Here is a 25636-nt window from a genome sequence, read left to right on the forward strand (position 1 = left end):
AAGCGATGTTAACTGTCAAAACAGTCTTATAAACTTGAGAAAGATATGCTTCGAAGATGAATATCTGATATGACACACTTTCTTGCCGGTAGGCTTCTACCAGCTGTGTCGCCTGAGATGTCGATAGAGTAGCGGTACAGCTGCTTGCCTTTTTGACCTCAGTTCGAAATATTTTGCGTACAGCGTGACAGGCCGTCCCTGGGTTCACGACCTCCACAGGTAGCATAGTGCTTACTACCACCTGAGTCGCTGGAAGAACCGCTTTTCTTGCAAGAACGGTTTTCATTCCAATAACTTTTCTGATCTTGTTGTCCGTGGCAATCTCGGCCCCAATGCCCAAACGGAGGATCTAATATCCAAGCAAAGGACCCAACGTCCTCTATCAGATCCCCGTCCACATCCCCTCTTAGAGGGATTTCCCAATGTCCAAAGGGAGTATGCAATGTCCAAACCAAGGACGCAATGTCTAGACGGATGACGCAATGTCCAGACGGAGGACGCAATGTCCAAACGGAGGACCAGGTATACATGTAGAGGAGCTTTATGAAGTTCGATGAAAGCTATATACTTCAACCGACCGAGATGTCGATTAAAGCCATATCCTTTTGGTTTAGGATAGCATTGACCAGAGGCTGAGTCAAAGATGCATGAGGAGACATATTTATCAACGAGTGATTGTTGATGGTTGAAGCGTATTATAATCAAAGTTCCTCTGGACTTTAGGATGTAGTTAGGACGATAGGATGACGAGTAAAAGATGCAAGGAAAGAAGAGTGTATCGATGATCGAGTGTTAGTAGTTGAAGCGCATTGGAACAGAGAGGCGCCTTCGAGGTAGTTGTAAGAAGGAAAGAAAGTTGAAACCCCGAGGAAGAGGGAAGAGGGGGGTATTTATACCCGTGGGAATTCACTGAGCAGGTCTCTCAGAGTGTTAGTTGAGAGCTTGGTGTTAGGAAACTGAGAGGAAAGTGAATGTAGGGTCAGTTTATGATTTTGCAGTTCTAGAGGTTTAGAATATGTGAAGTGAGGTCAGAGTAAAGGGAGTGTCGACTGACATGAATTCAATATCGAGATATTTCTAAATGATCAGTGAGGTGAGCCGAGATGGAACTCTCACAGATGAGCCTTCTCCGATCCCTAAGCCAAGCCAAGTCACCCAGATCTTAGGATGCAGGGACCATGCTTGAAAGAACATTCGTCACTTAGTATTGGAAATTTTGGAAAAGCCATATAACCGGACCATAGTATTGATCTACACATTGCTGAAGTAACATAATAGATAGTTCTTCAGTTCGAGTTGGGCTTCTTATTATACTTATAGATATTTATTAGTTCTCTGGGATGAAACCAATCCACCAAACTAGACGGCTGGGTTGAACCAGAATAGAGTGATAGAGAAGGCACGTTGCTCACAAGCTCGTGGTTCGTGTTTTGGACTGCCCCATACGCTCGCTGCAAGTAGTTGACAAGATATATCCACCGAATAAAGCCCAGCACAGAAGATCGGGAATATAGTGCAATTGGTTTACGACTTTCTATCTTTACTTGGCTAGATAGGTGGCAAAACAACACCAACAGCTGCTTCCGAAGTTCGGCTTTGGCGTTCAGTAACGCAAGCCTATGGATCATCAACATTGCAAGGGTTCTAAAGCTAGCTTCCTCCCAGAAAGCACATAACAGACCATCCCGATAAAGGCGCCAAGTCAAAGTTCCCCCTTGCATTAACACATGCCACGGAAACAGAAATCTCCTCAAGCGAAAGACAGTACAAGCCAACACACAAAGCAACCTTAGCCGGAACAGAAGCAAAGGCCCAATTCTATTAGAGCCTGGCGAGAAGAAAACGCCGATAAATGCAGGCCAGAACCACACAAAAAGCGTTTTATCATAAATTCGTCTCTCATATGTGATACAATGAACCACCGCGGAGGGATTACCAGATGCAGGTCTCACGGAGATCCTGCCAACCCCATCTCCGAATCACTGGCCATGACGGAGTTATCCTCCCAGTCTTCTGCAAGAGGAAGTCAGTGGCTGGAAAAGACTTAGATGGAAAAGTAATCACAACTCACCGGATGCTAGCTCTTCTGGGACTTCAGCAATCAGGTCCTCAACAGCTGCAATGGTTTCTGTAGTCTTCCGTTAGTAACAATAAATCGAACATGGTTTCTTAGGTTACGTACCCTGGGCTTGCAGAATAGCCTCCTGATCTTCTTCACTATCACCAAAATACGTGCTTAGGCAATGTTCCACGACAGTGCGGATGGATTCCACTGCTCTGGGCTCAACGCCAGAGCCCGGGACATTGACATATGCTTTCCGCAACCGGTTGATGCTCGCGTGTACCAATTTCTTGGCTACTTCGGCCTGACGGGTCTGCCAATCGTCGTCTACCTCTTCCGCTTCGCCGCTGAACAGGATTTGCCGAAGGACGTCCAGCGTCATGTTGCGAACCCCTCTATCGGGGAAAGTTAGCAAGGGAGGAGCCCACTCTGGGACCATATCGATGAGATGGTTCAAGAACCAAGCTTCATTGAGTCCAAGCCGATCGTTGCGACTGCCCATAACGCTCGTGAAGAAGACGATATGCTCCCTGCCACCGCTGTCATTGATCGAATCAACCCCCTTGGCGACGAAATCAATCAGACTGACGATTCTAGCCTCGTCGGGGCCTCGTCGACAGAATATCAAGGTTGCCTCTAGGAATGGAGCGCAAAGACTGGCCGGTGCCAGCCTTAAGCCTTCTTCTAGGGTTCTACAGATTGGATCCATAAGACCAGCATCAGGCTCTGCGTCCACAAAAAGGGTAACGATATTCCTGCTTGCTGGTGGACTGCTGTTATGCGTGAGAACTGTTGTCAGAAACGATAACTCTTTGCTCTTCCCCAGCGGCCGGATGAACATGGCCTCCGACATTGTAAGAGTGTACCTGCCGTCTGGCAAGGTTCGTCGTTTATCGTCTTGGCTCGGCGGAACAGTGAGGTCAATGCGTGCTATTAGGTAGGCAAGGAGATCCATGAGTCGTTTGTATGAGAATCGCCTGCCTTTCTCCATGAACTTGATGATAAAAGCGTACTGCCGTCTTAGGCGCTTCGAGTCCTCATGGTCAAGCCAAACGATTTCAAGGCATTTGAGGAGGAACCCATTATTGAGTATTATGCCAGCTTCATACTGCCCAAAGTTTGCAAGCATCGACAAGAACTCGAAATAATCATCCCAAGAGCGGCTCGCGGTATGCAGTGTCGACCACAGGCTTTCCAAAGCTCGCACCACGTTCTCAAAGCTATTCAAGTATCTCAGCTTCCATACTTCCTTCTCAGTATCCTCGTCATCTCCACCTTTCTGAAGCCCTTGGAGTTTCGAAAGAGAGCAGATTATGAGCCTTATCGAGTTGCTGCGGACAGCGGGATGGGGACTCCTCAGAACTAAATTGCGAGTTGCTGACGGCTTGTTTTCGAACCACTGCATGACTCTATAAGCCGCCATCGGCACCTCGGAAATGACCGTGAAGAGCAGGGTAACAAATGCGTCCAGGCCCAACGGTTCCCTTGACCTCGAAAGTAACTGTTCTAATGTATCCAAGGCAATGAAGATCATAGACTTGTCCAATTTGGCCTTAGTATCGCTTCTGGGCCCCTGCTCTTCAAGAATCATGGACAGCAGATATCGAACGAAGAGAGCGTGGTATGGATCCATCAGACAGTAGACACGGATGAAGATTTCGTTCTCCATCACAATATGGTTTGCGAGTTCCCTGGGCAAGGACACGCCCACAGGGTGTTGAGGCTTTGTTGGTTTGTAGATCGCCTTCTCTGCCTCCATGCTAGAAGCACGTTGATAGAAAAGCATATAGGCGTTCCACACCTTATTGAACCGGGCCTGTCCCATGGATGAAGACTGCATGGAGTCGTTATGGCCACCGAAGCACTGGTCAGCGAGTTTTGCTTGGTCGAACCGGCTAACATCAGAATCATTGAACTCGACCCAGGAGCCGCCAGCTCCAGAAGTAGGTCTCTCACGGATGTAAGAGTAGTAGTGGCCAGATTCAGCTGTACCACTGTGAACCAAGACACCAACGAGTTCAAAAATGTCCTCCTTTACTTCGGCTGTCTGGTCTGAAAGGTATTCAACCTTGTACGGGCTCATGTCGATGAAGTCTGGGAATTGGAATTCATCGTTGATCTTGCTTCGCAGCATTGTAACCATGTCAAAGTCAAAGCGCTTTAAATGAAATATTAGATTGTCAGGCACATCTTTCAAGCAGGCCCGCTTAACTGCATCGACGTGGCGCCCACATGATGTGCAAGAATACTTGTTATCTGCGGAGACAATATTGTTAGTGTAGTGTTCGCGTGTTTGACTGTCCAGAATTTCACTTACCTCCCTGCATGATCTCCCCCTCAACGTAGGCTTGCAGACTGTCTTCGAGGCTCGCTTTGTCTTTGATTTCGCACTGAATAGCGGAGAACGGTTCAAGCCGCTCCGAGATATGGGGGCATTCTTTAGACTTGATTTGCTGGACCAGCTGACCACCATAGAACGACCGAAATTTTTTCTTGCTCTCGTTGTCTGAGATCTGAGCTTCCCATCTGTCAAAAAGAAGATTATAGAACTCGTCAACATCCATTTGGATAGTGACGTCGATGGGTTCGTTGTCATAGGTGCGTATCGTGTCGACAAAAGCCTGCGAGTCAACGCTCTTGCTCCAGGTCTCCTGCATGTGCCCGAACAACTTCTTCGTTTCATATAGCAGCTTCTGAGAGCCGTCCGGGTCCTCAAGATCGAGCTGCAGTATGAAGTCACGAAATCCAACGTTCATGAAAAGCTGAGTCAGGAGGGAATTTAAGTAGCAGGTGTTTGAGAGATTTTTGAGCCCTGCATAACCTTCTGGAGAACGGAGCATTTTGTAACGGTCGAAGCCCCAAGCGGGAGAATAGGTGTAATCTGTTGGGCGGAATATCAGTCAGCGATTATACAGATAAGAGGAAAAACGTAGGAGTTCAGACCTAGTGGAATAAGATCCTCAAGACGCTCAACGATTGTGGAGTAGTTGTTCTCATCGAGTCTGCAGAGTTGACATAGTATACTATACAGCTCTTGCCGGGTTTGGGTGTGCATGACAGGAACTTGAGGTACAATGAGATCGGTAGAGGGTGACGAAAGGTCGGGGAAGAGATATTGATCAAAGAGATTCTCGGCGAGATCGCTGAAAAGTCAGTATAGAACAATGGACACAACTGTAGCGAAACTCACAAAGTGTCAACTGTGGTATCGTTAGAACCTGCCAGCTCCAGGCATATTCGCAGAAGACGAGCGAAGCCCAGAATGAGATGGTCTACAAGCTCGCGGCCAACAAACTATAATATAGATTAGCGAGTCAGACATTAAAGTATAAGAGGAGACTGACCTCTTCTGTTTGATGGCGCAGCATGATTGTGCTCCACTGCTTCAGGTATTGGCTAAGTGAAAGGTCATGCGGTGATCTCTCAGCGACGGAGCGGAAAACCAAATTGGCAATTTCGAAAAACTCCTGGCATTGAGCTGCGTTATCCAGCGTCGCAGGGAAAGCCTTGCCGAAAGCATTCCAGATCTTTGCAAGGATCTCAATTCGAATGGCATTGTCAGGCGCTGGTGTGTCTTGTGCCCCTTGTGTCTCAGAATCAATTGGCTTCGTCGATTTCCTGAGTAATTTGGAAGGACTACAAGCAACAGCAATATTCTCTGCAATGCCTTTCCGGATGAGCTGGCGATGCTCCTTCAGAAGAAGTGAACAAAGGAGTTCATCAAAGTGCGGCTGTTCCTTGACCGCCTCCCAGAAACCTAGATCCCGAACTGAGCCCTCCGTTAGGACAGCGAACGAGTTACAGATCAACTTAGTAATGCTTGCTTCCGAAGGAGAAGAGATAGGTAGAAGCCGCGCAGTTTCCATAAAGTGGAAGAGTCGTTGAACCAATGCCGTTGGATTCGGGACCACCGGCGCTTCACCGGGAACAGCTGGTCGTACCAGAAGCGCATAAAGGAGGCACTCGACCATGTGCGTTGCAAATAAAAGTTTGGTGGAACTATCTTTCAAGCCACCTGCCATCTCAGAGCGCGTCAAGGCAGAGACTAAGACGCGGATGCTGTGAGACACATAGTCTTGATTGGGTGATGCCTAAGAACGCGACTTGGTTAGCGAAGTACACCACAGAGTCATTATACCCTTACCTCAAGAGTTTCTTCACGTAACGAAACTGAAAGCGCATTGACTGAGTAAAGGAGGCTGAACGGCTTGTCCATAGGGAACATTTCGTCCTCAGTCTTATCCGTCGACTTTACCAACTCCAAAACCCTGTCCTGGGGAGGGAAAACGACGAGAAAATCATATATCTAATTAATCAATCAGTATTCAGAAATGGCGTCTACCAGAAAGAGAAGGAGAACGGGGTATGCATACCTCACGTGCTAGATGGTCTTCGAGGACAAGCAGGTCGTAAAGGTCGTCAAAATGTTTTAGTACCTCAGAATCAACCAGGGTCAGGGACTGGCGTCTACCAGTCATGGCCACTTCACGACTTTCTGGGTCCCGACGGATAAGGAGTAGGCCCGAGCCGAGTTTCAAATCTCGAATGGTAATACCAGGCTTCTCGAGAAGATCGATCCTCTGTCCACCAGAGATCGTACTGAACTTGGTGAAACCTGTGACCCGCACGAGGGTCTCTGCGAGCTCCGCAGCGGTTGACAAATCCCCGATGTGCAATGACCGGACTTTAGACTGGGTGCCTCCATTGAACGTTTGGTAGCGGATATCGATTGCATCGCCTTGGACCGGTTTTCCAGGTGAATCGAGAGGCAAGCTTTGTGGTGGACTGTACTGAGGACGACACCGTAGCCCCTGTAGGAATCGGCGAAGGAAAAGTAATGAACGGCTGAATCTGAGCTCTTCCGCCTTGACATTGGTATCGGATGCAACTGCGTCCATGGATGCGTCCTGAACGGTGTTGGAGTTGTCGCGGGAATCCTTCAACCTCGATGCCGCTGACTTGAGCTGGTCCACGCAACGGTCCACCAGAGCAATGTGGGTAGCCTCAACAGCCGACCGTGGAGACCGATTAATGATGCTATGATCAAGATAAACCTCGATTGCAAAAGTGATCGCGTCCGTTTCAATTGTCCCAGGGGGAGCTGTGAGAATAAAGCTCCATATCCGGTCCAATCCCGGTATCGCTACGACCTCATTCTCGCCAGCAACTGATGGGGGATTGAACCGGACCTCATAATTAATCGTTTGCTTCGCGAACTGAAGAACCTCGGGAAGATAGTCTTCAGCGGGCGAGAGCTCGGGTAGGTAGACTTGAATACAGCGCTCAACGAGTGAGTTGGCTTGAGCGCTATACCGGGTAGTTGCGCAGAGCATGTCCCAGAGGGCGCGTCTGCCTTGTTGCGCAAGAGACTTCGACATGAAGACTCTACGCCAAAGCATATCACCGAGATCCGGAGTTATTGAGTCCGGAACCATATCAACGATCCGGGCCAGCATATGGACCCTTGACGAGAATCCGGTCAGAGAAAACGGATCAGTAAAGTCGGTCTGGTTCATGTCCACAGTATGAGCCAACTCCGTGATCACTAAGCGAGTCAGGTCGAATTCCTCGGCAAGCTTGCGAAGTTCCAAAGAATCATTGCTGGGAAGAAGGGCGTTCAAGGCCTGGATGCTGCCCACGGTGAACTGATTCATCTCAGCGATGTCTTTGAGACATTGCTCATATATCTCCATTTTGTCAACTTCACTCAGGCCGATGTCCATAAAAGATTTCAGCTGGGCGGCTGCGAACTTCTGGAGAAGGGCCTTGTGCTCGACAGGGAAGTCATTGGCACCGGCGCTCTCACGGATCAAACGCACGCACAGACGAAGGGGAATTGCATCCACATGAATGCGATCCTGGGTCTCACGGTGACTTCTATCGCTGCATTTCTCTCTCACCTGGTGGAGAAGCTGTTCACAGAAATCTACCATTCGTGCATCAAAGCGCGCCAACGGAAGATCTAGCAGCTTTGAGCACACGTAGAGCAAAGCCGGCGAATTCGAGGTATGCATCTGGAAAGTCTTGCTCAACATGCCTAAGACCTCGGATACGGTTCGAGGATCAGGGCTTTCTGTTACTGTCTCCCATATCGTGTCTGTATCCGCATCGGTATACGTGGCTGTGACGACCAGAAACCCGACAATGTTTCCACTTCTGCTGATGAGCTGAGGGTGAGAATCAATTCCCACAATGTACTCAACGATCCGATTTTGTCGCAGGAAGCCCACAAGATAATCCACCACAGGGTGAATGGTGCCTTCGGTATTTCTGTGGATATGTTGCCTCCAAATATGGACGAGTTCTGCCTGCATTGTCTCGACACCAAAAACACGCAGCTCCATTCGTCCATCCATGATGTGCTTCTTCAGGACGCCGAACTTCCAACCATAGAAAATGATGGAGGAACGGTCCTCAGGGGTTACATCTTCTGAAAGTTCTATCGCGAGATCCTCCGCGATTTGTGAAGCAAGCTCTGGATCACGATTGCATAGCGTGGTATAGGAGAAAGCAATGTGGCGTAGCATGGAGTCGCTCGTCTCACTGGATACCCAAGGAGACTTCTTGGTTATGTGAAACTGATATTTTTCATCTGCGGCGCGGATCAATGGGTAAGCACGCCTCATGGTGCGAGAGCAAATGGAGGAATTTATTAAGGCATCGTCGGCGTGATATCTGCGCCGTTCGTTCCCTGATTCTATCAGGTTATGCACAATATTAACTATCGCAATCAGAGACGTTGAAAGCTGAGACCAGCGGGTAATCAGATTCAGAATGCAGGCCGCATGATCGGACAAGTGTTGGATGATATCTAATGTAGCAGCGACCTGATCGTTCGTACGAGCGACCAGATTCGCTACGTCCGATCCGTGTATATTCTCCATGGTGCGGAAAAAAGGAATATTGCCTAGCTGCAGAATCCAGCCCAGTGATACCAGGTAGGGTTTCGATAAGGGGTCTGATATTTGGGCCTCTGCGTCATCCACAGCCTGGGTCAAGAGGATAGTATCTAGGTCAATGACATGAACTGCCAAATGAGCGAAATCGAGGAAGAACTCTTCTAGACAAGCCCATACCCCCCGCCCCTCATTCGGCAGGAGCTCCACGCTAAGAATCTGTTAGTACTTGGGATTTGCGGGGTTGATCGGCAAACTCAGTAGAGTTTATCCAAGGCCAAAACACGTAGAAGTCACTCACACTCTGCGCAACAAGCTATCCACAACGGTGGGTAACTCCTCCCAGAAGTCCCGGTCCTCCGCCAAAACTTCAGGAGTCAACTGATCCAGATTGTTTGCGACGTCATCGAACCAAGCTTTCACGGCAACAAATACCGGGGTATCATGTTGGGAGCCTATGAAATAACTGTCAGAATCGGCACGGCAGAAGCCAGCGTAAGGCAATCGAAGAGCGCTTTACCTTTTTCAATCATCGCACATATCTCCTCCAGATTCTCCCGCAACTCATTTCCAATGAACAGTCTGGGGAAGGTCTCCGTCAGCGGCGGCTGGTCATGCAGCTGCACTACCTCTGGGGTCTCCGGTTCGCGCATCGCCTCGCCCAATGACTTCCAACTAGAGGTATTCGGGTCCTGATCCATATCTTCCAGGTCTGCCACCTCTATCTCCGGGCTCTGTGTGGGTGATGATGATAGCGATATGGCGGTGGAGGCGTCAAGGCCGGTCCCGCCTGCTGCGGACTGAGTGGAAAGATCACGGCTTGGATGCTCGACCGGGGAGTCACCAGGCTCAGACGCCATATTGTCGGGCACAGGAGACTTCAGCTTTATGACCACTCGGCTGGCCGGGCGAGAGGAGGGAGAAGCGTCCTGGCCCGTTGTGGCAGGAGCATCCGGGATGTCGTTGGGGAATCGAGTAGCGGCGGTTTCGTCAGGAATGGACCTAGACTCACAGGTACCACTCCCACTGTCGAGACGAGGGCGTTTCCGGGTGGATTGAGGATCCGACTCTTCCATGGGATGACCGAGGGGACGCGTCGAATCAATCGAGGAGGTTGTTTCAGGCGGGGTGCTAGAGCTCTCTAGCGGGGCAGCTGCCATGACATTTTCTTAGCCCGGCCGATGGGGACGCGACAAGACTGTGAATGGAGAGGGGGGGAGGAATGAATCTAATTTGGCTCTAGGGGCGATTGATAAGAAGGAAAGATGACGGCAGACCGAGCGCCCGCACACAAGGAAGGGAAGAGAATTGTGTGGGAGAAGAGAAGCAAGTCGGGTTGCGGATAAGAACAATGCGGGAAAAGGAAATCCAGCTGAGAGGGGTGAGTGGGAGAGGCAGCGATCGGAGAAGCGATAGCTGTTCGGACACCCAAGGAACTGAAGTAGAGAGAGGGTGTGTGAGGGCAGGTCGATGACCGACCAAAGCTGAATAAACAGCTACTAGCTGGAGAGGAATAGAGGGATGGGGGAACAAATGGTTCAAGTAAAATGCGACAATGAAGAATTGAGATGGAAGATGAGCAGAGCAAGCAGAAGAACACTAACTGAAAGGACCAGCTCTGACGTTGCGGTGGAGCAACGGATTGGCGGGTGTTCCAGGGCGAATCGGGGATCGGCCTGGAAAGTAAGTAAGTGGTTGGATGAAATGATGGATAACGAACTTTCTTTACTTTCCAATCATCCATCGATCTTTGATTCAATCGACCTATTTATTATTCTTCTAGTGAGTCTTGCTTATTAGATATGAATTATCTTTTTCATCTACCATTCGGGAGACTCCGTCCATCAATGACTAGTACTCCATGATACATCCCTTTTGATTCTCACCTGCAGCGCTAGAAGATAGTCACTAACTTTGGTTGGTGGGGGGGAAAAAGCCAGGATCGCATCTGCCTAGTATTAGGAAAACTATAGTCGCAACTGTTACCTGGAAGCTCCCTCAATCCGGTTCGCTGAATTAATTGTGCTACCAATTCTCGTATGTATGCGTAGTAATGATTACCCTCGTTTCTCACGCATGGAGTAAGAATGGACACGGTCTGGACTGCCAACAAAGCGAAGATCAATCACCTTGAACCGAATAATGAACAAAAAGGAATTATTTAACACGCAAAAAAATCAAACTAAAACCCATCGGTGCCATTGGACCCAGAACAAATAAAGACGCATGAGGAGCAGCCGCCCATCCTAATGCTTTCTCTTGGTTAAGAATTCCACCCAAGCGCCTGTGTTACCGTTGGCTGGTACTTCTGTCATCCACGGAAAGACAATCACTACGTCAAAAGTGTTCCTATCGGACATTTGTTTCATTTCGTGCATGCCTCAGTTTTTAGCCATGGCTTTCCCTGGCCATTTATTTCCCATTGTCCCCACCAGCCAGCCCTAGGAGAAATTCTCGAAGTAGGAGAAAATATTCGGGGGATCCAGTTTGGTGGTATGGCTAGAATGTATGTATTGTATGTCATCCTCAGCCTACAGCGGAAGATAGTACTTACTTAGTAAATAGTCCGGAAGTACCCAACGACGTACCTATATAGTTAGTTAGTAGTAGCTTTTTACCTGCCTGCCAGCTGTACTTGGATAGGCAGGGGAAGCTGCAGGGGCACATCATAATCGCATTCCTCCCCGCCGCTTAGGCGAGCCAACCTCCATCTGCCTCCATCTGCCTACTCCAAACCCAGCTAGAGCCCCTCTCGTCCCCTGGAGCTTATTTGCCCCCATCTCCACTTGAAGCTTTCCAGCTCATTTCCTAGCGTGGGGTTATCTCCCATCACGCCCAGCAAATCAACCCGTTATTGCCAATTAGTGCGTTCCGACTCGCGCACCGTTGTCAAGTGTCATCACCCCATTCTGCTGGTTTCCAGGGTCTTTTCTTCCGACCCCACTGCGCTGTCGATCATGGTGAATTAACCACCCCCCAACCCTACGCGCCGCGTCGGGGAACCAGAGAAGAATGCTTGTGTGACTTGTGCCGAGTCGGCAGATTCCTTTTTATGATAGATCCCATTATGTACAATCGTTGGGTAACCTCAGTGTTTAAGCGCACAATTAACCACGACCGACACAAACTCTATTCACATGCATCACTGCGAAAAAAGTATCAAGCAACGAACACGATCAAGTTACTCCTTCATCGAGGTTTCAATCTTGCGAATCACCCTCGCTGGGTTTCCCACGGCCAAATGAAACGCGGGAACATCCTAGCATGGCAACCATCCTTATCAGCAAAGACCATTTTTGACCCTCACACAAGATCCCAAGAATGGTAAGCAGTCTCGAACGTACCTTGGTCACCACACTTCCAGCTCCAATAACCGCACCTTTTCCGATCGTCACTCCCGGCAACACAGTCACATTCCCTGCGAGCCAGCAATCCTCACCAATATGGATTTCTTTCCCCGACTCTGGACCTTGCGTTCCGTTGCGCACGGCTGGATCAAGAGGGTGCGTGCCGCTATAGAGACTGACCTTGGGACCGAACAAGGTGCGCGCCCCAATGGTCACCAAGCAGGTGTCGATGATGACACAGTCAAAATTGATGAAAGCGCCTTCTCCCACTTTCACATTGTACCCGTAGTCCATGCGGATGGGAGGCTCAATCCAAGGATGCTTCTCTAAGAGCTTGTCATCCTCGACGGGATCCTGACTGGCAGGCGGGAGAGGGGTGGTATCACCCACAATGCTGTTCCTGTCAGCCCGGTTGTATCCGCCATGCCGTGGAAGACTGTTCCATCCGCGTGGAGCCTGCCGTGGTTGTATTCCGGCGTGGGGACATTGATTCTATTGTGTTCACTTACTCCTTCCACAACTCCAGGGACTGTCGACGGGACACGTCCCCCGCATTGTTGAAACGGCGACAGGCACTGGCGCAACGCGCTCGATCGGCTGTAAGATCGGAGACAAACGCATGATAGAGCTCGCCGCGGCGCATGCGTTCTCGATTCTCTTGCAGATCCATGGTTGTATTTTGAATGGGACAGTCGGAGAGTGATTCCTTTGTTGCGTTATAAAGCGGGGTGAATCCGGAGTTTAGTCGGAGCACAGCACTGCGGGCCGTCAAATGGATGATGGAGATTAGTAGACTCCTACTATTCTGATTACACTTGCTTAGCATCGATGGGAAATTAATACCACTGATATATACATAATAACACGGACTTTAAGTACAGTGATTATGACTGCAAGCTGTCTGGAGATAACCCAAGTTACTCTCCGCATCGCCAGCCATACTTGTCATTTTGCAGGAAGCACACAACTCTCCAATATCCAGTATAACAAGCAATTCCTCCCAATCCAAATGACAATCTCTCCAAATTATCATCTATCAAATCTCCCCATACAAACTTCACAAGACACATCAACTATCTCCCATAGAATAAGTCAACTTTCCTCGCGCGCAGCGACCCATCACATTACCACAAGTACAAAGTACCCACAACCCACCAATCAGAAGCCCATCCGCCGGAGCTCCTCCGCATTGGATCGCAATTAATATTGTTCTCCAAAAACTCCCGCGATTGTTCAACAACTCCATATAAACACCATCCAGCGCCCTCTTCAGCATGACAATTCCTTGACAACACCAGAAATCTCAACCTCCACTACACCTACCAACAACTACCACGACACCAACAACAATGTCCCACTCCCCTCCCTCCCCCTCCCCCTCTCCCTCCCCATCCCCATCACCACCATTCCGCCCATACCGACCACCACCCACCAACAACAATAACCACACAACAACAACAGACACCTCCATCCTCCCCAACGGCCCAAAATCCCTCTCCAGCATCTCCCTCCAAGCCTACCTCCTCGGCATCCTCCTAGGCCTAACCAGCACGCTAACCCTCCTCCCCCTCATCTACGGCGACCCCCTATACACCCCCCTCTGGCGCATCCCCTTCTTCCTCTCCTCGCTCTCCCTCTTCCACTTCCTCGAATACTACACCACAGCCACATACAACACCCACTTCGCCACCGTCTCCGCCTACCTCCTCACCTCCAACGGCTGGACCTACCACATCGCCCACGGCTCCGCCATCCTCGAATGTCTCCTCACGCACACCTACTTCACCGCCCGTCCGGTGCCGCTATACCTCCCCCCCTCGCTCACAAGCTACCAAGTAGCCGTTGGCTTATTCCTGATGGTCTTGGGCCAGACGATCCGCAGCGTGGCCATGGCGCAAGCAGGCAGTAACTTCAACCATACGGTGCAGGTTACCCGTCGGGAGGGGCATGTGCTGGTTACCGGGGGTGTGTATTCTGTGCTCAGACACCCGAGTTACTTTGGCTTCTTTTGGTGGGGTTTGGGGACCCAGTTGGTTCTTGGGAATGGTGTCTGCTTTTTGGCCTATGCGGTCGTGTTGTGGAGGTTTTTTAGTGGGAGGATTTGGAGTAAGATTAACCCTTCCCCCATTTCTGTTTTTATGGTTTGTGGGTGTGTGCTAATGGTGGCTTTTGGTAGGGGAGGAGAAGTTCTTGGTTGCGTTCTTTGGGGAGGAGTATGAACGGTATAGGAAGAGGAGTTGGGTTGGGATTCCGGGGATTCATTGATTGGTGGTGCTTTGTATTGGTATCTTTGAGACTATACATATTCAATTGTTCTGTGTGGAGTTGGTAAAGAAGGGAGGAATTGTATGATTTTTGGTTTGGATGATGGTATATATTATAGTAAGGAATTCAAAAAGAAAAGTGGGATTTCATCGCTAAATAGCAAAAGGTATCAATGCTCCATGAACGCCGTGGCTATCGTGACCCCATGCTGCAAAATCACACCGTATACACAACCCCATATACAACAAGGGGAGAAGCTAAAGCTTACTCTCTCTCGCCACCGCACCAAGTGCACCACTCATATACGCCCCCTGTCCCTGTCCCTGTCCCTCGGCCTCATCCTGTCTATGCTCCGCATCGGCCCCGAACTCATCTCCGTAGAGAACAAGCTCCCTTCCACCTCGCGTACTCCACCACGTAACACAGAAATGTGCTCGTTCAACGTCCATCTCGCCGCTACTCAGCGCCTCCCAGAACCGTTCCACGCATTGCTTATGCATATCTGGGGTCTTGATGCTGTTGAGTAACTGCGCTGTGAGGGGAAGCCATTCCTCGAGGTCTTCGACGCGGAGGAAACAGAGACTGTCGATGAGCGCGAGGGTCAGCGCTGCTTGTTCCGACACGGGCGGGGATTTGCCGAGGTCGGGGCCGTCGAGTTGAGTTGATGAGGGTTGGGGGAGGAGTTGGTCGGATGCGTGGAGTGCCCGCTCGTAGAGGACTTCGAGAAGGATTGATGGGAGGAGACGTTGGGTGTTGGCGATTGGGGAGGGCGGTGCCGTGACCTGGATGACGGTTTTGAAGGCTAGACGGAACTGTCGGGCTGAGAGGTTTTCGGGGAATACCTGCAATAAATTATTAGTTTGAGGAATATAGAAGTAATATAAAGCCAGCTTACAGCAAACAGGTTGTCGATGTAGAATGGGAGATGCTTGGCTGCTACGGCGGCGTTGTTCGGGATAGCGAATACGGCTAGGACCGTGCTGTGGGCGGCTTCGAAAATCTCCAGGAGATGGTTGTTTCCGCCGGCTGGAAGGTAGGGAACGGCTGCTGCAACAAGAAGCTCTTCGCTGCAGGCAGGAGATAGTAAGGGAGTGAAGAGTTCTGACGTGTTGAGGAAGAACAAATCCAGGCATCGCTCAATAGGATGGTCGGGGATCTGACCGAGCTCACTGGGCTTGATGCTTCTCAGGAAGTTCTCGGCAAGATCGGGGTAGTGTGATAGAATATCCACAGCTGTCAAGGTCACAAACATGTGCTGCGAAGAAGCGTTTTGGCCCATGCGGGATGATATGAAGTAGAGATTCCGCAGAATATGAAGCACCTGCATAGATATGAACGGAGCACTGCGGTGAGCAGCCAGCACAGGGTCATTGATTACTCTTCCCAGAACAGCCCGGAGGACAATGACAATGGAATACAGGCAATTACGGAGCAGTCTCCAAAGTCCCGGGATGGTGGTTCTCAAGGACTCAGCGTCGAGGAACTCCGCTTCCTCGGACTTGTCGACCTCCGACAACTTGTTCAGCCGCCACTGCACCATGAGTGTACGCACAAAGTCCGTGATATGGTCCAACGTTTGCGCGACCAGACCAGAATCTTTGGCATTCTCTATTGCGTGCGCCATGAGCCGAGAGAGCGGTCCTAGGGCAGATACGAGAGGACTAGATGAAATGGCCGTCACACGAGCAAACGTGTCAGACTGCGCCAGCCACTGGAATTGCTTGCCAGGAGCTTCCACTATGTCCTTGTCCACAGTGCCTAGAAAGTATCCTCCCTCCAGGCCTTCATGCGATGCATAGGTCGCATTGACCATGACGGGTAGCAAGACGTCGAAGTCAAGCCTGCTCCTCTCGGAGTCCGACAGCAGTTCAAAGGAGTAGTTGAGGACCATCGTGACACAGCGACCGTCAATCTCATTCCGGGGATCCAGCTCCTCAAGCGCAAGCTGTGAAGCCGTCACAAGCGCCCTTTCCAGCTTCCGCCGAACGTGCCACGGCAACCCCTGTCTGTTCTGTCCCTCGAAACCCAGCAGTAGCCCCCCAATCAAGATTGTGTGTCTCCATCGCGGCGACTTGTCATCCGCACCATTGATGACAGCTTTGACCCAGTCCTCACGTTCGATCTTTCTGGCCTTTGTGTAGGGGGTCCTCGAATCGTCTGAAGCTTCGCTTTGTACTATCGCGATGGCGGCTGTGTTGAATATGCTGAGGATCTTGCGACACGTGAGAAGATCGACAGGACGGTCCCAAATGGCTGGAGTTGCTAGCAGCTGTGATGCGAGCAGAGTAATATTCAGAGGGTTTCCAAGGACTGTCAAAAGGCTGGTCGCCGTGGGAAGCAAACTAGCGAAGTCGGTCAGTTGCGTCCGCGCAGCCGAGGTGCGGAGAGGGGGAGGCTATCATACGTGAAGACATCCTGAAGGTCAGATGAGAATTGAAGCGATCTCAGAAGAGCACCCAAAGAGCGTTCAGTCGCCATGATGTCAAAGGGGCTTCAACGGTTCAACCAGTAAAGTGGACATTAGACACAACCCAAGTGAGACTGACAGAGAGGTATGGGGAGATAACGGAAAGCAGCTGCTTCCAGTTGCCGCGGAGAACCCCAGATCACCTGCCGAGGTTCGTCGCGCCGGGTGCAAACAGTGCAAACCACGAGCTCCTCCGTTCCGAGCGGATCTTATCAGCTTCGCGACCCTTTCTGTCCTCCGTGGTATATGTCCGCATCAGTGGCTGTCGGCCGATTTACCAGGGCGTGCTCATCTTATGACTCTTAATTAGTCCCTGTGGCAGGCCAGGTAGCCGTATCGCAGTCCAATGGCCGACAATCGAGTTCCGATCAATTACCAAACGCCTCCTTTTCCGTCCCTTTATGAGCTCTTCCCGACGAAGAGTACTGGTGCATACTACCTCTACTACAACAAGGACATTTGGCGTTTTACTCTGTACTGGACCTTGATCTTCTATGGCGCAAGCCATCTACTGGTCGCGGCATGGGCTGTGGCCATGCAATGCAGAAGCTGGAAAGCCTGTCTTGCGGTTCCCTTAGTATACATGGTCATAGGTGGATTGGAGGCGCTTTTAGCGGGGAGTATCATTGGCCTCGTGTGAGTCCTCTGATGCTACGTTACATACTACTGGCAGCCAGCTGACTCTTTGATAGCTTAGGTGCAGTTTATGAAGCGGGTAATTTCAGGATGTCGACCTGGATCCCCCTTTTGTGGGGTGGTATCAATGTGTTGGTCCTTATCCTATCTAGCTTCCCTATCCCAGGAGGACTATGACCGAAGAAGAATCGAGGTGCCTTCATGGCCACACCACATTCCCTCACATTCCCTTACCTGCTGTGTCGATAACAGGTACTCACGGACAGCATGATCGTCTTATTATGGTCGAGAGCGCAGATCCTCGTCGAAACCGACTATAATACATACATAATGTTCGCTGAAAATTATTGAGGCCACGCCAGCAACCGAGCGACCTGGCATTGCCCCATCTATACGGGCCAACCGAATATTTAAGCACTAGATGCCGCAGCTGGAATCATCTTCCATATCCGTGGTCGGGCGTACTGCTCCCTTGCAGGCCGGGAAGTCCCCCGGGCATGCCAGGAAAGTTTGGCGGCGGGAAGTTCTGGGGCAGCGATATTCCTTGAGAAAGAAGCTGCTTCTGCAGTTCCGCTAAGTCAACGTTCACCGGAGGTGTCCCCGACATAGCAGGGTGCATGGGGAACCCTGGCAATCCAGTCGTAGGAGGGAAATTGTTCGGCTGAGGGGGCGGTTGGCTCGACAAAAGAGCTGCTAAACGCCCAGGATCCATCTGTGTCATAGAATTGGAAAACCCCGGCTGGGGTGGGGGCTGGGGAGCCCCAATCCCTGGCAGTATCGAACCCATCCCGTCTGGCTGTGGTGCGGCGCCAGGTGGTGCGAATTGAATTCCAGGAAGAGACGACATACCGGCCGGTTTCTTCTGGTCGACCAAGCTCTCCGCCTCATCCTGAAGTTCTTGTTCTTCCTCTTCACGCATCTGCCGCCGTCCAAAGCCCCGGCTCCATGTACCCTGGGCTTCCGCCGCTTCTTCTCCGATATGGAACCTATCCTTCATGTAGCTAGTCTCCCCGGGTCTGGCACGGGACCAGAACCGTGTGAAGTTGTCTTTAGATCCGGATGCAAGAATGTGACCAAGAGGATGCCAATCGAGGGACCAGATGGTGGCACCATGCGCGTATTGTACCTTGTGGGCAGGGTATATCACCTGCGCCGGCGTGTTAGCCGGGTCGTTGCTGTCATATGGCGCAATTGTAGGGATCTGCCCGGAGGGCAAATTTGGTTCATCAAGTAAATAGTGATATAGAGAGCCGTCCTCGCTACCAGTAGATATGAGAGAGCTGTGGATCGGGTGCCATGTTAGAGAGGAGACGGGCTTCTCATGGCCTCGGAGGATACAAATATCTCGCATCATGCGCAAGTCGAAAACTCTCGCCGTTTGGTCCCGAGATGATGTAGCTAGAAGGTTATTGTTTACGCGGGAGAACCTCGTCGCTGTGACGGTATTCTTGTGGCTATGAAGCGTTGTTAAGCATCTTGCTGTGCGCGGATCCCAGAACTTGACTTGGTGGTCTTTGGATCCAGACACAAGCAGGCCTTTGGTGGGATGCCAGTCGCAGGATTTGACATCCCAATTGTGACCGGTAAGAACGGTATCGCAAGTTCTCGCAGTGAAATCGAAAATCTTCAGCGTTGTGTCGTCGGAAGCGGAGAGGAATTTAGTATCACTGGGTGACCAAGCTAAATCGCGAACAGCATCGTGATGTGCGTCATCAATCGTCTCGACGTTGTTAAAGTTAGGTCGCCAATACTTCACGTCACCCTTCTGTCCTCCGGATATCAACCAGTCATGACTGTGAGACCAAGCTAAGGAGGTGACTCCAGCTTGCAGCTGGTCGTAATGTGCCTAATCAACCATCAGCAACGAATCGTCGGCCAGCAAAACAATCGCAACCAAGCAACACGCACATCCATGACTGTTTCAAAGTTGAAGGCAGTTCCATTCCAGAGCATGAATTCGCCCGTATGGCCTCCCGTCAGCAGGCGCCTTCCTTCCGGTGTCCATCGTACGACAGTGATCGGTTTCTTCGATTTTCCGATTGACTGATGTAAATGCCGCACTGGGATCGTGTCCGCTGGAGAATGGACTCGGGCAAGAGGTGGGAGCATCTAACAAAGAAAAATCCGCTCATGTCAGTCGAGGAGTTGTATCAGAATGTGCGCGGACGTCTGTCGCACTTACATCCACAACATAGCTTGCACTAGGCCTTTCCACCTCAATCTGATGACCACCCTTATAGCGAGGTTTCCGTGTGCGTATCCATTGTACCATCGATGATCCATAGTCCGTCACGAGTCCTACAATTGACGGTTAACTTCGCCGAACGGAAAACGAAGGTAGAGGGGTAAACAAATGTCAACGCATCAGGACAAAGGATCGTATAACACGTACTCGGTCGTCGCGGCCCAGCAATTCCCCCTTCGTAGGATTTTGGAGGCCTCCCAAATGGCTGGGCATCATTCCCAGGGTCATCGTAAAAAGCCATTGCGACAAAGCGCACTGCCGGACGCAGGTAGTAGGTTTACAGGGAAGAAAGAAAGGATGACGGAGGAAGCGGAGAGACAGTCGCTAGCATGACAGGGGAGGCAAACGGGAGGAAGCAATGACAGCTAGCCGATGCTCAACCTGGTGGTAAGATCCCCAGCTAGAGCCAATCGACCATGTCGTGCATGCAGCAGGAGCAGGAGCAGCGCTTGGTTTGATTGTCGCTTTGGTGATGGCGTTGGGTGTCGGAGCGTCGAATGAAGAGCAACCGCCCTTGGCTGCGCGACCGTCATTGGCCGCGACAAAGCCAGCCGCTGCGCTGCCATGAATTTTAGGCCCGCAACGGCCTGGATCGGCCTGAGGCCAGGCCGTTGCGACGCCGCAATTATGCGTTCTTCCCCTGCAACCCCCGCTGCTGTTCCCTGTGGCCATTCTTAGTATTTAAAAACTACCTTATCCCTCCTTTTTCCTCCCTCGCCTCTGAAACTTGTCCAGTTTTCTGTCATGTCCATCGTGGACAGCGCACCCTGGTGGGATTCTGTGTCCTACGTTCTAAGCTATTTCCCGCAATTGGTTTAAACCGAGGCCAGACAAGCTGCTAACTACAAGTCTCCCTATACTTCGGGCTTGTGATACCAACTCCACTGTAAAAGGTGGCTCGTTTCCCACAACAAAATCAACATGTCTCCTACCCAAGAGGCTTCACATAGCCCTAGTACTGCTATCAGTACTGGGACTGACATACACACATCCCCGCAAAAGCCCATTAACGGGAAAGCTTCCAACGGTCATCCTCCCAAAGGGACGAATGGCGCCACCAAGACCAACTGGAGAAGGAGAAGCAAATATCGTCATGTGGAAGCCTATCATTCGAAAATTCGGCATTCCAGTCTCAGTCGCGAACCCAACGTCACGGCGAGTTTCCTGGGCTTCCGAAATCTTATGGTCATAGTGTTGGGTTGGTTTGCCCATCCTTCTTACCCGTATGTCCGCTTCTGGCTAATGCTTTGTTTCCGGATCTAGTCGCAATGAACCTCCGACTCATCATTGAGAACTTTATGAAAGTAAGCCATAACTGCGAATCAACATTCAACAATGCAAGCCTAGCTGACCTCTTCGGATAGTATGGTGTCTTAATCTGCATCAGATGCCACGATTATCGGAGGCAGGATGTTGTGCTCGGCTCCGCTCTTTTTGCGCTCGTCCCATTCCACCTTTACGTCTCCTATCTCATAGAGCTGGCTGCGGCAAGACAGGCTAAGAATATTGTTGGCCAGAAGAAGAAGGACGGGTCGACCGAGGCAAATGAGAGCGAACAACGCATCTTCAAAAACACATGGTGGATCTCCGCCTTCTTCCACTGCGTGAACACCCTTCTGAGTTTGGGAATTACGAGCTTTGTCGTGTATTTCTATGTTCACCACCCAGGTATTGGCACCCTTTGTGAGCTTCAAGCTCTTATTGTGTCGTTCAAGATTTGTTCGTATGCCTTCACCAATCGCGACCTCCGCGAGGCCATGCTCAACCCTTCTGTCGAATCCGCCCTCCCGGAAATATATTCGGCTTGCCCATACCCCAACAATATCACCCTGGGGAACCTGGTCTACTTTTGGTTAGCACCTACGCTAGTTTATCAGCCAGTATATCCCAGGTCGTCACACATCCGGTGGTCGTTCGTGGCCAAGCGCCTGTCTGAGTTCTTCTGCCTAGCCGTTTTCATCTGGCTTCTATCTGCTCAGTATGCGGCTCCCGTCTTGCGCAATTCGATCGACAAGATTGCCGTCATGGACATCGCATCTATTCTAGAGCGCGTGATGAAATTGTCCACAATCTCTCTTATCATCTGGCTGGCCGGGTTCTTTGCGCTCTTCCAGTCACTGCTGAATGCTTTGGCCGAGGTGATGCGATTCGGAGACCGTGAGTTCTACACTGATTGGTGGAATAGCTCCAGTCTTGGAGTGTATTGGCGGTCATGGAACCGGCCTGTATACCTCTTCATGAAGCGACATGTCTACTCGCCGCTTGTTGGTCGTGGGTGGCATCCTCTTGCGGCGAGCACGGTTGTCTTCGCTCTCTCTGCTATCCTGCATGAGGTTCTTGTGGGTATTCCCACGCACAATTTCATCGGTATGCATCATCCTCCCGCTTTATTTTTTGGGCCCAAACTAACCAAGCCAGGTGTGGCATTTGCGGGCATGATGTTTCAACTACCGCTGATTATTATCACGGCCCCATTGGAGAAGATCCAAGACCCTACTGGGAAGGTGATAGGCAATTCCATTTTCTGGGTTAGTTTCTGTCTTGTCGGCCAGCCTCTGGGAGCATTGCTGTACTTCTTTGCCTGGCAAGCGAAGTATGGTAGTGTGAGTCGAATGTGAACGTAGTGGCACGTACTTGACTACTGTTTGCCATAGATGTAAATAAATGCCATCAGCTTTAGCCACTTTTTTTTGCCGGAAAGCAAAGCAAGCAAAGTAAATGATTCTGTACCATTGGCGCTCCTCACAACAGAAGCTTCTAGGTGTTTCTGTTCCATTCATCTTGCTTACTGCAGTGCCCATCTTAGGACGTGTTCTGTTCGCGGTTGACTAATTCTCCGGGTGTGAATGGCAACGCTGTCGGAGTCGGGTCTTCAGGGATCCGCCAAGGATGCTCTGGATCCGCATCCGGCCGCTCTTGCGCCCCATCAATCGCCGACTATATAAATTGAATCACTTTCGGCTTCTTCTAGACTTCCTAATACTGCCTAGTCATAGCAGATTGAAATTGAGAACACTTCAAATTAATATCCCACCATGCTTACTCTGACCGTCCCTGAAAACTACGGGTATGTGCCAATTCTACAATTCCTGCAAACAATGCCACTTGGTCCCATATAGCATGATGCTAATCATCCTGCAGCTCCGTCATTGCCGTCGCTCTGGGCGCCATCCCCGTCCTGAGCTTCGTCCATGGCGCCGTCGTGTCTCGTCTCCGTAAGGACGCCGATTGCCCCTACCCTCACTGCTATGCGACTGTAGAGCAGTGCAAGACCAACGTAAGCCAACCCCAGACGAACAAGATTCCTCGAGCTAACATACATTCCCAATCGTGCAGCCCAAGGCTGAGCAGTTCAACTGCGCCCAGCGCGCTCATGCCAACTTCCTTGAGAACTCCAGTCAAACTATGCTCTTCATCCTGGTGGCTGGATTGAAGTACCCCCAGTTGGCAACTGGCCTTGGAAGCATTTGGGTTCTCGGTCGCTCACTGTTCCTTTACGGATACGTGTACTCCGGCAAGCCGCGGGGTCGCGGTCGTTTGTACGGCAGCTTCTACTTGCTTGCGCAGGGAGCTCTTTGGGGATTGACCTCTTTTGGAGTCGCGAGGGAATTGATTTCCTACTTTTAAGTTCGGATTGACTTCGTGGGTGTGATTGGCGATGTTGACTATACCGGCTATATGTAATAATTTCTACTATTGTATACTACTCAACGCATTTACTCTGCGTACTGCTAGGGTCGGCAATGACAATGGCTTTTTGATTGACGTGGTCTATTTCCCCATGTGCAGCAGAGAATACGAGCTCCAATGAACCTCGGGTGTGGCACATTCAATGGAAAGGAACTCCGCCTTTGCAGGTGTGGCTGAACCCCACGGGTCGGAGGCGGAGCAATCCACCCCCGATGTGGCTGGTGCGTGGAGGGGCTCGCGATGATTTTACTGAGCTTCCTTTTTTTCTCGACATTGAACGTTGTCATTTGTTTCACCTCATATACAAGGGTCGGTCGCTGCTAAATTATTCGGTAGTATCTGTGCATTTCTGGATCTACCAATTAGGGCCTATCAGTCAAAAGTCCAAGCTACTCTCATTATACAACCCTCTTTTTCATCCCCGCATTAACCCTCCACCGACACTATGTCCTCCAAGTCACAATTGACCTACACTGCCCGTGCCAGCAAGCACCCCAATGCTCTGGCTAAGAGGCTGTTCGAAATTGCTGAGGCCAAGAAGACCAATGTGACCGTCTCGGCCGACGTTACCACCACTAAGGAGCTACTAGATCTTGCTGACCGTAGGCCGACCCGCTACTCTGCCTGATTATGCTGCATGCAAACTTATTAACGGTGATACCGGACTGCAGGTCTCGGGCCCTACATCGCCGTGATCAAAACCCACATCGACATCCTGTCTGACTTCAGCAACGAGACCATTGAGGGCCTCAAGGCTCTTGCGCAGAAGCACAACTTCCTCATCTTCGAGGACCGCAAATTCATTGACATTGGCAACACTGTCCAGAAGCAATACCACCGTGGTACCCTCCGCATCTCTGAATGGGCCCACATCATCAACTGCAGCATCCTGCCCGGCGAGGGTATCGTTGAGGCTCTCGCTCAGACGGCGTCTGCACCGGACTTCGCCTACGGTCCCGAACGTGGTCTGTTGATCTTGGCGGAAATGACCTCTAAGGGTTCCTTGGCCACCGGCCAGTACACTACTTCTTCGGTTGATTATGCCCGGAAATACAAGAACTTCGTCATGGGATTTGTGTCGACGCGCTCGTTGGGTGAGGTGCAGTCGGAAGTCAGCTCTCCTTCGGATGAGGAGGACTTTGTGGTCTTCACGACTGGTGTGAACATTTCGTCCAAGGGAGATAAGCTCGGTCAGCAGTACCAGACGCCCGCATCGGCTATCGGTCGGGGTGCTGACTTCATTATCGCGGGTCGCGGTATCTACGCCGCGCCGGACCCGGTGCAGGCTGCGCAACAGTACCAGAAGGAAGGTTGGGAGGCGTACCTGGCCCGTGTCGGCGGAAACTAAATACTATAAAATGAGAAAAGAAGTTCTGATGGGAATGATATGGAAATGCAATTTGCCGCTACGATACGGATACGAACCAATGTCGAGCACGGGTAGTCAGACTGCGGCATCGGATGTCAAAACGGTATTGATCCTGCAAGCTATTGTGTGTGGCACCGGGATCAATGCGGTACGACGATTTGATGCAGATAAGCAGGCTGCGAAGTAGTCCTGAGTAACTCTTGCGTAGAGCAAATGGCGACGGGTGGCTGATAAGGGCGGTGATAAGCTTAATTGTTTGTCGCAGATAAGCAATGCTGACTCGGCTTCAACTGCATCCCAACCAGTTACTGCAATTGAAGTAGGATACTTCCGATATTTATGGCGAGATTAAAGGCCTTGCCCTCTGGCAATGCTTCTTCCCTGATCGTTGCAAAACTTACCCAGACAGTCACCCCAGCCCGAGGCCCCAGACGTCACATCCGGGCGTTGGACGCCATGTCCGTCGCGTGATAAGGGCCGATCCATGCAGCTCCTATCCTTCCATCGTTCCATTCCCATCCTTGTCCTATCGCCTCCCGTGAAACTTTACTAGTTTAGTTGGATGCTCGAGCTTGCTCTCTCGGCTACTTCATCCAATGGATAAGACCCCGATGCCGGTCCTCATTGGTCTCCTATTGGTGTCGCCCCAACCTTCTCGC

The 25636-nt window shown here is 50.8% G+C and overlaps 9 protein-coding genes across 9 annotated transcripts; 5 read left to right on the forward strand and 4 right to left on the reverse strand.

The window, feature by feature from the left end:
• Positions 1-1834: 1834 nt before the first annotated feature.
• On the reverse strand, positions 1835-10298 carry BO88DRAFT_249183 (putative ubiquitin C-terminal hydrolase). The gene is made up of 11 exons (XM_025702199.1): positions 9479-10298; positions 9260-9413; positions 6436-9169; positions 6207-6368; positions 5407-6153; positions 5253-5356; positions 5006-5205; positions 4380-4943; positions 2183-4318; positions 2072-2128; positions 1835-2013 (listed from the first exon to the last, which is right to left on the reverse strand). Exons 1-11 carry the CDS (start codon positions 10116-10118, stop codon positions 1949-1951), a joined length of 7563 nt encoding a protein of 2520 aa, XP_025565124.1. The 5' UTR covers positions 10119-10298; the 3' UTR covers positions 1835-1948.
• Positions 10299-12042: 1744 nt separating this feature from the next.
• On the reverse strand, positions 12043-12704 carry BO88DRAFT_249235 (sugar O-acetyltransferase). Its single transcript, XM_025702200.1, has one exon. The coding sequence runs from the start codon at positions 12597-12599 to the stop codon at positions 12159-12161; it is 441 nt and encodes a 146-aa protein (XP_025565125.1). The 5' UTR covers positions 12600-12704; the 3' UTR covers positions 12043-12158.
• Positions 12705-13654: 950 nt separating this feature from the next.
• On the forward strand, positions 13655-14738 carry BO88DRAFT_442614 (protein-S-isoprenylcysteine carboxyl O-methyltransferase; the record flags this gene model as incomplete). The annotated part of the gene is made up of 2 exons (XM_025709966.1): positions 13655-14411; positions 14482-14738. 2 exons carry the CDS (start codon positions 13655-13657, stop codon positions 14568-14570), a joined length of 846 nt encoding a protein of 281 aa, XP_025565126.1. The 3' UTR covers positions 14571-14738.
• Positions 14659-17129, reverse strand: pex8 (putative peroxisomal membrane protein Pex17). The gene is made up of 3 exons (XM_025703906.1): positions 16975-17129; positions 15466-16912; positions 14659-15412 (listed from the first exon to the last, which is right to left on the reverse strand). Exons 1-3 carry the CDS (start codon positions 17046-17048, stop codon positions 14828-14830), a joined length of 2106 nt encoding a protein of 701 aa, XP_025565127.1. The 5' UTR covers positions 17049-17129; the 3' UTR covers positions 14659-14827.
• A 254-nt stretch (positions 17130-17383) lies between these two features.
• BO88DRAFT_335591 (uncharacterized protein) lies at positions 17384-17850 on the forward strand (the record flags this gene model as incomplete). The annotated part of the gene is made up of 2 exons (XM_025702859.1): positions 17384-17673; positions 17730-17850. The coding sequence occupies 2 exons, from the start codon at positions 17384-17386 to the stop codon at positions 17848-17850; spliced, it is 411 nt and encodes a 136-aa protein (XP_025565128.1).
• BO88DRAFT_434077 (WD40 repeat domain-containing protein) lies at positions 17774-20383 on the reverse strand. Its single transcript, XM_025709461.1, has 4 exons — positions 20066-20383; positions 19856-19971; positions 19582-19782; positions 17774-19519 (listed from the first exon to the last, which is right to left on the reverse strand). Exons 1-4 carry the CDS (start codon positions 20157-20159, stop codon positions 18110-18112), a joined length of 1821 nt encoding a protein of 606 aa, XP_025565129.1. The 5' UTR covers positions 20160-20383; the 3' UTR covers positions 17774-18109.
• A 192-nt stretch (positions 20384-20575) lies between these two features.
• Positions 20576-22645, forward strand: BO88DRAFT_362167 (putative diacylglycerol O-acyltransferase (DgaT)). Its single transcript, XM_025703907.1, has 4 exons — positions 20576-21116; positions 21182-21222; positions 21283-22285; positions 22337-22645. The coding sequence occupies exons 1-4, from the start codon at positions 20840-20842 to the stop codon at positions 22534-22536; spliced, it is 1521 nt and encodes a 506-aa protein (XP_025565130.1). The 5' UTR covers positions 20576-20839; the 3' UTR covers positions 22537-22645.
• Positions 22646-22953: 308 nt separating this feature from the next.
• BO88DRAFT_434079 (MAPEG family protein) lies at positions 22954-23685 on the forward strand (the record flags this gene model as incomplete). The annotated part of the gene is made up of 3 exons (XM_025709462.1): positions 22954-22985; positions 23060-23195; positions 23255-23685. 3 exons carry the CDS (start codon positions 22954-22956, stop codon positions 23543-23545), a joined length of 459 nt encoding a protein of 152 aa, XP_025565131.1. The 3' UTR covers positions 23546-23685.
• Positions 23686-23887: 202 nt separating this feature from the next.
• On the forward strand, positions 23888-25320 carry pyrG (orotidine-5'-phosphate decarboxylase pyrG). The gene is made up of 2 exons (XM_025706373.1): positions 23888-24210; positions 24280-25320. The coding sequence occupies exons 1-2, from the start codon at positions 24054-24056 to the stop codon at positions 24954-24956; spliced, it is 834 nt and encodes a 277-aa protein (XP_025565132.1). The 5' UTR covers positions 23888-24053; the 3' UTR covers positions 24957-25320.
• Positions 25321-25636: the final 316 nt, after the last annotated feature.

This window comes from Aspergillus vadensis, assembly GCF_003184925.1.
Source record: "Aspergillus vadensis CBS 113365 unplaced genomic scaffold BO88scaffold_6, whole genome shotgun sequence".
Taxonomy (NCBI): Eukaryota; Fungi; Ascomycota; class Eurotiomycetes; order Eurotiales; family Aspergillaceae; genus Aspergillus; species Aspergillus vadensis.

Excerpts from the sequence above, each read along its gene's own strand:
- BO88DRAFT_249183 (XM_025702199.1), bottom strand. The coding sequence starts at position 10,118 with ATGGCAGCTGCCCCGCTAGAGAGCTCTAGCACCCCGCCTGAAACAACC. Across the intron at positions 9,414-9,478 it reads ATGTGCGATGATTGAAAAAG|GCTCCCAACATGATACCCCG; the intron begins GTAAAGCGCTCT and ends GTTATTTCATAG. Across the intron at positions 4,944-5,005 it reads TGAGGATCTTATTCCACTAG|ATTACACCTATTCTCCCGCT; the intron begins GTCTGAACTCCT and ends TCCGCCCAACAG.
- BO88DRAFT_249235 (XM_025702200.1), bottom strand. The coding sequence starts at position 12,599 with ATGGACTACGGGTACAATGTGAAAGTGGGAGAAGGCGCTTTCATCAAT.
- pex8 (XM_025703906.1), bottom strand. The coding sequence starts at position 17,048 with ATGGCGACTGAACGCTCTTTGGGTGCTCTTCTGAGATCGCTTCAATTC. Across the intron at positions 16,913-16,974 it reads GACCTTCAGGATGTCTTCAC|TTTGCTTCCCACGGCGACCA; the intron begins GTATGATAGCCT and ends CGACTTCGCTAG. Across the intron at positions 15,413-15,465 it reads ACATCGACAACCTGTTTGCT|GTATTCCCCGAAAACCTCTC; the intron begins GTAAGCTGGCTT and ends AATTTATTGCAG.
- BO88DRAFT_434077 (XM_025709461.1), bottom strand. The coding sequence starts at position 20,159 with ATGGCTTTTTACGATGACCCTGGGAATGATGCCCAGCCATTTGGGAGG. Across the intron at positions 19,972-20,065 it reads TGCTGGGCCGCGACGACCGA|GACTCGTGACGGACTATGGA; the intron begins GTACGTGTTATA and ends CGTCAATTGTAG. Across the intron at positions 19,520-19,581 it reads ACTTTGAAACAGTCATGGAT|GCACATTACGACCAGCTGCA; the intron begins GTGCGTGTTGCT and ends ATGGTTGATTAG.
- BO88DRAFT_362167 (XM_025703907.1), top strand. The coding sequence starts at position 20,840 with ATGTCTCCTACCCAAGAGGCTTCACATAGCCCTAGTACTGCTATCAGT. Across the intron at positions 21,223-21,282 it reads TCATTGAGAACTTTATGAAA|TATGGTGTCTTAATCTGCAT; the intron begins GTAAGCCATAAC and ends CTCTTCGGATAG. Across the intron at positions 22,286-22,336 it reads TCCCACGCACAATTTCATCG|GTGTGGCATTTGCGGGCATG; the intron begins GTATGCATCATC and ends TAACCAAGCCAG.
- pyrG (XM_025706373.1), top strand. The coding sequence starts at position 24,054 with ATGTCCTCCAAGTCACAATTGACCTACACTGCCCGTGCCAGCAAGCAC. Across the intron at positions 24,211-24,279 it reads GCTACTAGATCTTGCTGACC|GTCTCGGGCCCTACATCGCC; the intron begins GTAGGCCGACCC and ends ACCGGACTGCAG.